The sequence below is a fragment of the Geospiza fortis genome, unplaced genomic scaffold (assembly GCF_000277835.1).
Source record: "Geospiza fortis unplaced genomic scaffold, GeoFor_1.0 scaffold84, whole genome shotgun sequence".
Taxonomy (NCBI): Eukaryota; Metazoa; Chordata; class Aves; order Passeriformes; family Thraupidae; genus Geospiza; species Geospiza fortis.
In genome coordinates, this window is record NW_005054363.1 from 350,389 (window position 1) to 363,105 (window position 12,717).

Genomic DNA, 12,717 nt, shown 5'->3' on the forward strand with positions numbered 1-12,717 from the left:
ATACCAGCTACTCTGGTAAGAAATCTCCTATAAATAAAAGAGAAACTGTGTCTCAACATATTTGATTCTTCTAAAGGTGACCAGTTGTTTAATAAGTTTCTCTGATTTTTTGTATCAGAAAAAAAGATTCATGTTCGTATACTTGACAAAGCCAAGGATTTTGATTACAAAAACAGGTCAAATACATTACAAAGCAGTCTGCAAATGCAGTGTTACAAGAGAGTAAAATTTCCTGGCTTTTACCCAAATAAGTTCTCTCCTCAATTATTTATATTTGCAAGTTCACCATTGCAAAATCTGTCTTCTAGATGAAATAATATTCCTCCTAGACTTTCTGAAGGGGGAAAACAAGTGTTCCGTAATGAAGCCCTTAAGAATATTGCTTTTGGGGGGTTTTGCATGTATGCAAAAACATGCATTTAGGTAAAGTTGAAGCTGTCAGAAAATGTTACAAAATGCAGTAATGTAACATGTCCTGAAGCTACTAGGCTCAATCAAAGCTCAGAAAGGCACTTTTCTGATGTGCTGTATTCCACGTACACTTATGCTAAAATGAAGCTGTCCTAGTCAGTCAGGGAGACAGCATGCAGTAGTGAATGACTCCTCTGTAGCAGTTTCCCCAGTTATGTCATTCAGTGTGATCCAACTGATTTATATGATTTACGTATGAACCAGTTATTTCTAGACTTTGAAGTCTATGCAAATTTCTCTGCTGCGATTATTGTAGAGCCAATTGCAACGTGTTTGAAAAGACAAAAAAAGAAAAAAACTCAAAGTTGTACCCATGCAAAGATGTTACTTACAGAAAAAATGTTGAAACTCCTGAGCTGAGAAACACCTCTCCTCAGGAAACGCAGGTTTTGAGGTTTTGAATACCTCTGAATGAAATGAATATCTGCTTTTTGGCTGGTCTGCAGAAAAGTACTTAAATGTGAGAGGCTCTGAATATTATTTTCTTTTAAGATGGAAATGAGAAATGGGCTTTCAAAATGCATTTCATAGCATTTTCCAGCAGCAAGAAGGTGGTTGAAAATCAACTTTCTGTGATAATCTCCAGATTTCAGGAGTTCATAGCTTTCTGAAATACTCACACTGTAAGTTGTATTCTTTTTGGTTCTTACCAAGATTTCAGAACCTTAGACCAAAGTTTGACTATTTTTTGCACAAGAGATAAGTCAGCTGTTATTGAGGGAATAAAAGATCTAACTGTATTCTTTGAAAACAGAGGTACAGAAAAAACAGCTGAAGCTGAGAACTGAAATCTGGCTGCTCACTGAAGACTAGGTTCAGAAAAGCACTTAACTGCTGTAATATAGCATTTAACTTTTAACCTTCAGATTCCACACAAAGGATGTGCTATTGGTAAGATTTCCCTGAGCCACAGTTTGGATACCTAAAGGCACACCAGTACTGCTAAGTGACAAGTGAATATGGAGCAGGATTGAGAAGGAGACTCATCCCTTGCTTGAGTCACAGCTTAATTGTTACCCCTCTTCACAGATGTGTTTTGGACCTCTCCAACTGTCTCTCCATGCAATGCACTTTAGGCAGGATAGGCACTGTCTCCAGAAACCTGCATGAACCTGTCTTGTTGTGGCCCCCTCCCTTCTTTCAACACTGAGCAGAGCATAGTCTAAGCCCTATGAAACCTCCAGTCTCACTTCAAAACACACAACATTATACTTAGCTTCCTTTTACTCCCACTGCCTGCACTACTGACTCCTATTATTCAGAACACTTTGAGCTGAAAAATAACCACCCAAAATAATAATTGTTTATTTTAGTCACTCAGGCACTAAGTGGAACCCAGGGGAGGTGTAGTGCCAATACGATGTGGTAGTATGGGATGTGGCCAGCTTAGAGCAGAAGGTGTGAGCAGTAAGGGAAGTGAATGCAAGCCAGCAGGCACAGCAATTCATCTGTGCTTGTATTTTATGTCACCAGTGTAGCACATTCTGAAACCAAGTTCTGCAACATCCAGCTTGATCAGCAGGGATCTGCTTGTGCTAGTCTTTGTCAGAGAATGATGTAGATAAGTCAGATGCAGATATAAATAACATGAGAGAGGCTTCTGTAGAAACCTTCTCCATCTGCTCTTTGCTTTGACCCACCTCTTGGCTGCGTCTCTTAAAAAAGACATTACTTCACTCCTAATGTAAGCAGAGCACCTTGCTTTCTTGTAAAATACTGTTAATGATGCCTCCATTTTGTATGAGATATTAAGACATTCAGGCAAGATATGATACACCTGGGTCCTACTCATTCTTTTTGGGTGGTTGGAAGTTATCCTGACTTCTTCACTGTGCAGTGTGACCAGAAGTACTCTGTTAAAGGACTTGTGTAATGTGACAAGAATTTAAGATTCACAGGGCCTGTGTAAATATGCACTCTAACTGGCCTTTAGGGTCCTGTCCTAGCAGATGTGGGACATGATCTGGATCTCTGGCAGAGTAAAGCACGATCACTAGTTTTCTCTCAGATTGCTCTTGTTATAAAATAAGGCTTACATAAATATTGATGCCATCTGCTCTATATGAAGACAAAATAAGAAAGGTAATCTATAATATAAAGACAGGGACTGTCTTCTCTCTTTTAGATATGTTTTTCAAGAATTAGATTGACAGGAAGTTTTTGTGTAAGATGAGGATCTTATAGGTATATGTCAGCATAGTACCAAAGTGGATTTGGGACGGTATGGATGGGAAAATGTGTGGATTCCAGCTGAATTTAGGGGTCAACTAGGTGCTGATAAGTTGACATTGACAAGACTACTGGAACAGGGAAGAAGCATAACTTTAGGCATGAAAGGAACCTAACTGTTAAAACTCTCAGTACTCACAAATGAAAATATCTCTGGCTTTTAACAGCAATTTCAATGCAAATTTGAAGATTCTGTTGTTGATCGTAAATATAAGTATTCTGCTTTCTTCCTTCTGTGGTGCTAGTCTTTTTGTAAAAATTGACCTGTTCTAGGTTTGGAGGAATGCAGCAGTAAGATAAGTGACTCTAAAAAGTAGTTCTGAGCAGAGAAAATAATAAAGTCCACCTTTTGTTAAATTTGGATTTTCTGCTGTTCAATAAGGTGTTCAATAAGGAAGTTTCCCCTTGTGCTTTTTCTAACCAATGGGTCATTCATAACATCATTTTCAACGTGGATTCTTTGATATCTATGAGGAACTGACCTCATGTTTCACCCTTTTCCTCAATAAAGGCAGTAATAGAGCCTCTCTCCTCTTTTTCTCTCAGCTGTCTGTTTAAAAGAAAAAAACTTTTAGGATCTTAATGTTCTGAGACCTGAAGTGCTCAGTTAAATTTGATTGAAACTGGCTGATGGTTCAAAAGCTATTGGAAAAGGATGGGTAAATATACCTTCACACATACCATCAGTGTTCTGCTAGTAAAGTGCAGAAGTTAGTCCCTAGGAAACCAAAGCAAAAATCCCTTCTGAGCACATTCAGAAGCATGTGCTATATCTCAGAACCATTTTAATTTAAAAATGCCCTGTGTAAAGACTATGTTCTGTATAGTTCTCTAAAAATCAATGATTTAACATCAAAAAGGGAGAAACAAATTCCAAAGAAAAAGAAAAGAAACACAATTTTAGTACAATCCAGATAATATGAGTGACATCAATCAGCTCAGCCTGTACCACTGTACTGCAAAGTTAGATTCATGCTTTCAGCACAAGTTACCATAATTATGGAAAAATAGTTTAATCCCTTCAAATTCATGTCAGTAGAGATACATTTATTCATAAACCAACAGGCTGAGTGAAAGGAGTGCCATTGCTTTGCAATCTCCTGTCCAGGAATTTTGAAATCACTGAGGAGCCTGCAGCTCTTTGTCATTGCTCTAGATTGTCAATCCAGCATGAGATGCTTGTGCTCCACTGCACCATGGCAAGATGCTAATGTGAGTAGTACCTAGTGTGCACTTTTAATCCAAGTTAGAAACTCTGGCCTGAAAATGTATATTTTACTAGTACATATGACTTTTAAAGTCTGAGATTAGAAAATTAAATACAGAAGAGAAGTTCACACGTGCTGACGTGCCATGCTGATGTGAAAATTGAAATGCGTTAGATTGTCTATAATGCTTTTTGTCACTTGAGATGTCAAAAGCATACCAAAAAAAAAAAAAGAGAAAAACCCCAAACAAACCCTGTCTAATCTCTTTATGAATTTGTCTGAGAAGAAAGAAGGTTATTTTTGTCTGAAAATGGAATGATATCCCTTTGTCATCGTGTAGTTCAGAATAAATTTATAGAAACCATCAAGATTACCCTGGATTTACTGTGCTTTAATAAAGAGATTTTACTCCAGTGCTGGTGTGACTGACAGTTCTAGCTTACATAGGAAGAGTGAGAAGCCTCCTCAGGATCCTCCATGCTAGGATCAGTCAGTTACTATCCAGCTGATTCCCTGGATGTTTTTCCTTCGCTTTTCCAGGAGATTTTGTGTGGGAGGGCTCGGGAGGCAAGCACTGCTGTCAGTAGGGGAGTGTTGATTTTTGCATTCCTGAAACTCGCTGCTGTGCTAAATGAAGATAATTGGCAGGAGTCGATTAGCTTTATAGGAGGGTGTTATTAAGGGCTGAGCTCTTTTCACAAATTGCCCCTTCTGCATTTACTGCTTGAGAGGCATAATCTCAGCCATCCAGAGATTCACAGAACAGGAGATTGATTCCTCCTTTTTCTTTTTCTTTCCCTGCCTTAAACTCTGCAGGTCAGTCCCACCCCAGGGTGCATCCGGGCGTTAATGAAGATGTTGTACTGCCCTTACTGCAGAGGACTTCCCACTGTGAAACCTTGCAACAACTATTGCCTCAATGTAATGAAGGGCTGCCTAGCAAATCAGGCTGATTTGGATACTGAGTGGAATCTGTTCATAGGTAAGAAGAGTTTCAATATTAGTGGAAGGAAACTCTGGTAATATCAAATCTCTGCAAGGTTCCGTGAGGTTAGAAGATGCTGTTGGTCAATATTCAGAATGAAGCAACTGCAGATGCAGCTCGCTTTCTAATTGAACTTCATGGCTTGCAGTAAGAAATGACTGCTCACCATGCCCTAAGCCAGTCACGTTTCACATTTCATATTTCCAAAGGAATGGTGTGGTGTTACGGCTCCGGAGCTGAATTATTACATGCTATTTGACATGTTGAGAAAGATTTGGTTGAGGATTTGATAACAAGCTTAACATGGCAGAAATAGTATGTATTACAACTGAAAACCAGGCTCTTGCAAGCTGAGAAGATAATAACATTGTATAACATTCAGTCAACATAAATCACAACAGCTGCTGTTCTTAATTCTGGTAGTACACGGTCAAAAAGCTTTAAAAGTTACATATATGAGAAATTATTAATTCCTCATTCTTGCTTAAAATATGCTAACATCTCACTGCCAATGTACTGAATAGTGGTACGAAACATGCAGCGTCATGTTAGAATGGAACATAGAATATTTATTTAAGAAAAACTGCTCCCACAATTTATTCACATAATTCTTCACTCAAATAAATGGAGAAAAAGAAAGAATTGTCCCTTAAAGAGCCATTCATCTGTTCTGTAGCAAAACAAAGCAAAAAAAAAAAAAAGCCAACCAACAAAAAAAAAGCCCAAAATCCACAACCAAAAAATAACCTCCCAGAGGAATAACATATAACAAGAAATATTACTTTTAAGTTGCTTTTGGTGATAGGATGACAATTAGACAAGGCTGATGATAATATGGAAGGGATGGAATAGCTAGTTAGCCTAGACAGTAATGAGTGTCATAGTCTAGACTGGATTTTGGAAAAATAAATGCAGCTGGAAAAAAATGTCCTAACACTTTATTGCAGCTAAATAAAGGAAATTTATTTTCTATTTTTGGAAAGATAAAACATAAGCAATCTCATTCTGCTTAATTTCAAACCCCACTGACCAATGTGACTTTGAAAATTTGACTCTGACTCATTCATGGATTTTTGCTTTACTCAGCAGTGCAAGATGGATAGGGAGAAGAAAACAGGATGAAAAATGAATCAGAGTATGAAAAGTGAAAACAAGCATTGAGCGTGCTATAAAAATAGCATGCAAACAACAATATTAAACAAATGATGCAGATACATTTGCCTTCCTAGTCTCTTGTGCTGCTTTAAAGAGTTGACATAAGAAACAGTGCTGTATGGAGGGATACCCGTGAGATTACTGGAGTAAAAAGGAGACTCTAAATATCATCAGAAAGCTAAGTAGGAGCTGATGGGAAAACAATTCTAACCTGTTAAGGACATTGCAAGCTACTTCCCTTGTCACTGAATGATAAGCAGCGCTGAAATGTCACTAATTCTGATTAAAAAATAATAATGTAGGTTTTTAAGAAAAGAAACCCCAAACATTTGAACTTAAATAAACAACAGAGTTTTTTATTAAGACAAGCACCAGTTTAAATCAAAAGCTGGGAGTTAAAGTTTGAGCTGTTAAGAGAGGATTTCCTTTTCTGGTGCTTTAAATTCAGTGAGAGCCCTGGGCATGGTGAGATGTGTTGGAAAGCGTGGAAATGCTTACAGATTCAGACTTTCAGAATCTTTGCTGCAAAGCCCTTGTCTGCATCAACGTCTCTTTGGTTTTGATTGCTCTTGCTCTCAGAAAATAAAAACTGCGTGAAAGCTTGTATGTTATGCTAAAACATAGTGCTAATTTATTAAATGCCATGTCAGACAGGTTACTATGCAATTATCCCTGCAAGTCAGTGATGACAAGGCAGTATACAGTACAAATACATCGAATCATATTTCCTCTTTCTTCTAACTAAACAACTTTCGCTCTGTAACTTTATGGAGAAGAAAATAGAGGAGATACAAAGATTTTCATGTGTTTGGAAAAGGTATTCTGTTTTATCCCATTTTTCAGGCCTCTGACAGCTTTGCTGAAGATAAGGGTCCTTCCTTTATGAAAGACTGAAATGAGGCAAGTTGTCTCTGTCTCTGACAGCTGTCAGAGGCTTTCTAATAACACATGCAATTCCCTTAGTGGTAAACACAACAAAACTTCTACTCACTGAATTAAAAAGAACAGCAGTATTTTACAGCACCGCTGAGCTATGAAAGATTGGAAATAACGCATGAGTAGTTTTTATCCCTGTTCCAATACTAGGAACTATGCACTAGTGAAAAAAAAGATAATTTTGTGCATTAACAGTCTCTGCCTAGGCAGGAATCCCAAATGTTAGTGCATATTCATACACAAGATAGTTTTGCTTAGCTCATAATCTGTGCATTGCAAAATAGTTTTGCTTAGTTCATAATCTGTGCATTGCAAGGTTGTCTTGATAGAAGTTGGTTCCAGGAGGAAACTCTCAGATACGTTTGCCAGTAACTAAGTAAATCCTGTGGTCTGGACTGCATGTCCTGATATTGTTCTGTAGTTACAGCAATGGTCCAGCAACAGGCAAGATCTGCACCTGAGGAGGAGCAGAGGAAAGTAAATGAGCTGTTTGACAACAGGATGTGTTGCATGTTTCACCTAGCTTATAAACATAGAAGTCAGGACTGAAACCACATCTATATAGCACTAATAAATCTTGCCTCTACTTTCAAAGCTAGGGAGAGTGGGACAACTTCCCCTAAACATCTGGTGCTTTCCAAGATTTTATAGACTGTGAAAATTGGTAGGAGGTGAAACAGCTGCAGCAACATGAAACATGGCTTATTATATATTTCCTGGTTTGTCACCTTAAAGTCTGTGTCCTTTTTGTGTAACGTTTCATTATAGGCTTTTTGTATTTTGTTGCCTATATTACTGCATGATAAAATCCAAATGTTGCATATCTCATTCTAGCAGATCATCTGCAACTCAGAATTTTGCCTGAGAAAGGAAGACAGTCTTTAATATCATTTTATAATTATAAAACTGTAATGAAAAAATGCTCCTTCCAGGTATTTATATAAAATATTTAAGAGGTATTTAAAAGCAAACCCGCCACACTGACTTTAAAAATGTGTATTTTGCAAAGCTTGCTTCTGATGTTTTGCCTGTCAGTTACCCATCATAATCTCCTTCGCACCAGTCTCAAGCAAAGTTAGCAAATGCAAGATAAAAAGCGTGAGCAGAGGAACTGTACTGCTGAGGAAGGAGATTGCCTCAGGGAGGAGTTGACTGATTCTGTGGAGTAGGGAAAAGGGGATTTTTCTCTCTCATGGCCCAACAGATATAGTCAAAATTATTCTTCTCTCCATGGAGCTATACCAATTAACAGCAATAAGAATCAGGCATCCCACTGTTCATTCTGTCACAGAAACAGACGAGATGGATAAAATTATTCCCACTTACAAAAATTTAAAGGCCCTGTATCTTAGGGAATGGCATCCAATTTTAGCAATACTGTTGTTACTCCTCTTTCTCTTACTAACCTGTATTTAAGTCCCTGTTCCTATCTTGAGATTCTTTGACTTTCCTTAACCTTAGCTTTCCCTGTAATTGGTCATTTGTTTCCCTTCAACTGCTCTTCCTCTCCAGCAAAAATATCTGCTGAGGAATGAGCCCACCTCAGTGGACACCACACTTTCTCTTTGTATCCGTGTTCAGCTTCAGAATCAACAGCTGCAAAAAGATTATTTCCATGAAAGCAAGTGCATCTCGTTCTGACAGCTGCCTTAATTACAGGTTCAGGATGGTAAAGTGGCAATAACCTATTTGTATTTTGGAGAATTTCTTTCACAATTAGCCGTAGACCTAAGTTTCTTCTGTCTTGAGACAAAAACATAGATGATATTAAATCTGAAAATCTAGCAAGATTGTGAGCCAAATATGACAATCCTTATAGAAGTAATTCAGCACAACAGAAGAATAAAAATCCAGGTAGTTGTTTTCATCATAGTAATTACTGTATCTGAGCTATTTTTGTGGAAATCCCAAGTAATTGATAAATGCTTTGTTGCTGTAGTTAGTGATGCAGTGTAATGCCTGTGTAGCAGTGTATCAGATGCAGTCCATGAAGGTTTGACACTGCATGGCTATTTTTTTTTCCTTACAAATTATTCAATGATAACTCATACTCACCTCAACCATGTTTTATTAGGCAGGAGATTGTGGAAAACACTTGAGAGGTTGTGCAGTAGCAGACACTGCGCCCCTGCCTGTGAAAAGGAGCCAAGAGTTTATGTCCACAGCCACCCCTCTGCTTAGAGTGGGGAGCAAGTGGCTTTGCTCTGTGTGTTCCATATTTGATAAGCTCTACTGTGCAGCAAGGCAGATCAGCATGCAGGGTGTTCACACTGCAGGATTCAAGGCCCACAGAGCTGAGAGCCAGACACCTCCTACTGCCTCCATCCTGCCAGGCTTCACCAAAGGAGAAAATCATATCTGCAAGGCTTCAGCAAAAGATTCTCCTGCTTTCTCTTATTGTCATTACAATGGCTCTGCATTACTAATTAACATTCTTCCTGTTGTGCTTTAAGAATCCCTTTTTTCTTCCCATTAGTATGACTCAGACACTTACCTTAGGAGTTCTCCTGAGGAAGAGTATACCATGCAGTCTCACTTAAAGCAACTTGGTTATTTTCAGAAAAAGTATGCAACGAAACCTTAACTACTTACTCCTAGTGAAAGTTTTAGTGATGAAAATATGCAATCAACTTCATTTACTGCTTATAAAAGCCCTCGTGTCTCTGTGCTTTCTCTGTTCCACTTGCAAGGATAAACATTTTCTTTTAATGCTTCAAGAGGCTACCCTGATTGGACTTTTTTAATGGCTTATTACAGGATTAACTGTCTTCAAGATTCACTTTGGTTCAGAGAAAAATCAGTGTAATAGTAATCCTTTACTATTTTCTTGTGATTTTTATGAGGTCTCGAAGCAACCTTCTCTTCTCGAGGCTGAGCAGCCCCAACTTACTCAGCCTATCCTTGTAGGGAAGGTGCTCCAGTCTTCTTATGGACTTCGTGGTCCTCTGGATTTGCTCCAATCATTCCATGTTCTCATGCTGGGGACACCAGAGCTGGAGGCAGCACTCCAGGTAGGGTCTCAGAAGAGCAGAGTGAAGGGGCAGAATCCCCTCCCTACCATGCTGGTCACGCTGATTTTCATGCAGCCCAGGGTTCCACTGGATCACGCTGAGGTTTTCATCAACCAGCACCCCCAAGTCCTTCTCTGTAGGGCTGTTGTCAGTCACCTCTCCAGCCAACCTGCAGGTGTGTCTGGCACTGCCACCATCCAGCTGCAGAACCTGGTGCTTGGCCTTGCTGAATTTCATTGAGTTCATGCAGACCCACTTCTCAAGCTTGTCAAGGCGCCTCTGAGGCCCTGGATGGCACAGACCTTCCCTCCAGCACGCTGACCACACCACACTGGCTCCAGCTTGGCATTGTCACACACACAGGCTTGGTGTCATCAGCAAACTTGCTTAGCATGCACTCAATCCCACTGTCCCTGTCACCTACAAAGAAATTGAACAGAATTAGGCCAAGTACCAGCCCCTGAGGGACACCACTCATCACTGGGCTCCATGTGGACAGTGAGGCATTGACCACAACTCTGCGTGTGGCCATCCAGCCAGTTCTTTTTGCACTGAGTGGTCCATCCATGAGACCCATGTCTCTCCAATTTGGAGACAAGGATGTCATGCAGGACAGTGTCAAACCCTTTCCATGAGTCCATGCAGATGATGTCAGTTGCTCTGCTCTATCCACCAATGCTGTAGCCTCGTCATAGAAGGTTGCCAATTTGTCAGGCATGGTTTCCCCTTCATAAGGCAACACTGGCTCTCACCAATTACCTCTTTGTTCTCCATGTGATTCAACATCATTTCCAGGAGAATCTGCTCCATCTTTCCCTTTTATTTATCTTTACATAGTACAGAGCAAAGGCTGGAAGTCTGCTATAATGCTCAGTAGGCAAAAATCTTGTTCTGGCTTAATCATGGTCAGTAAGAGCTAAATCAGAGGTTTTATCAACTTTAGGTACCAGGAACTTGAATATCGTTTCTCTACCACCCTCCTCCTTAATCACTATATGAAAGTATACTGTGCTGTTTTTTATATGTTAGCCTTTCACAAAGACTCTGGGAGAAAAAATGTTTTATTGCTTCCTCCATGGAGAGGCACTGCAAAAGATTCCTGCAGCCCTGGGTGCCATTATCCCAAATTCAGAATTTCTGGTAGAAATTAATCAATGAGCATGGAATGGACACTTGAATACAAACACTAAAAGTTTGTAATTTGCATCTTGTGCTAATATAAAAACTGATAGAATTCATGGTCAAGACAGCCTACAACTCAAACCCAGAATATAAAGCCTTGTTTTCAGCTATTATATGCTTTAAAAGTATTTAAAATTTTAGACTAAAACCATCTTTCCTTGTTTTGTTTCTGAACTAAAGTTATCATGATACCTCAACTGAAACCACCTTTGCCAACTATCAGAATGAAAGTAAGGAAACTTATCTTTACCTAATGCCTTTCATCTTTTCTGCTTACTTCTTAAAACAACTTGAGCACCTCCAGAGTTTGCAGAAGTAATAGTTTCTCTAAGTCTCTTCTCTGTACAGACTGTAGTAGCTGTTATACACCAATATCTATTCCCATTGTTGAAGTGTCAGGGTTTGGTGGATGGCTCAAAGGGTGTGAAGCCACATTGTGGTTATATGGTAAAAAAATGAGACCCCTAGTTCAGAATTATTTTCCCCTACTTTAGCTTATTTTTACAAAAACAAGGGACAAAGAGTAGAGTATGATATGTTATACAACTGCAAATCTGGTTGATCAGAGACTGAGAACAAGATTTGCAGATGTAAATCTAATCTTTTTTATGAGAAAAACTTTTCATGTACTTCAGGCCAATTAGTATCCATAATGCATAGGTAGCAACATGAAGGAATTTGTACTGCTATTAAAAACACAGGCTTAACACCTGTTAACAATTATGTCAGCTCAGGTTAAAGATGTGTAATTGTACAAATGAAAAGTGAATTCATCTTGACAATACCTAATTAAAAGTATTTTACTTTTTAAATTCTCTAGTAAGCAGTAACCTCCATGATCCCATATTTTCCTCTTGTTTCCAAAAATAGTATAATCAGTGCCTACAATTTAAATACAATACCAAGATCTGATAGTTTAGAGTACACAGGAGCACCCCTGAAATAAAGGGGACATCACCATTCAGTAAGGTAAATAATGTGCAGAAGAGGGGAACAGAACTTGTTATTTCCCACTGCTTTTCTTACCTCAGAAGTATAAAGAATAGGCAACCTGGGTGTGTAATTCCTCAGATGGAAATGAATTCAGCCTGAGAGAAGCGCTCTGATGTTGTGGGACTGCCAGCAGAATGCAAAAAGCACCAGCACTTGCCTGCTGCTTAAACTCTACTTATCCTGCCAAATGTCTCTGCTCCCCCTGGGGCAATATAAATTCTTACAAGCAACTCACAGCATCCATTGCCCTGTGTGTTTGCTTTAGGATGTGTCACTGGAGAAAGAGATCCCCTACTGTAGGACTGTGGGGATTGTGCTCCTATTACTGGATCAAAAGAGCTGGGAGTCATCTGAGTCATCTGGCCTGTTCTTGCCAGTGACAGCTTGTTACTTGGGGGTGCATCCTGGAAGGGGGCTAATGGCTTCACTCAGAGTGCCTCCTGAAGACTGCAGCTCCTAAAGAGGGACTGTGGATTTCTGAAAATGCAAATGTTTAGTTGAATGATAGCAGCAGATCTCTTGGGACTGTGAGCTTTGACATGTCCTG

General features: G+C 39.2%; 1 protein-coding gene across 1 annotated transcript in view; it reads left to right on the plus strand.

The window, feature by feature from the left end:
- Positions 1 to 12,717, plus strand: part of GPC6 (glypican 6) — a 503,396-nt gene that overhangs the window by 297,844 nt on the left and 192,835 nt on the right. Inside the window, exon 4 of the mRNA XM_005424127.2 lies at positions 4,725 to 4,890. Coding sequence (XP_005424184.1) covers positions 4,725 to 4,890 — 166 coding nt within the window. The remainder of the gene's footprint in view (positions 1 to 4,724; positions 4,891 to 12,717) is intronic.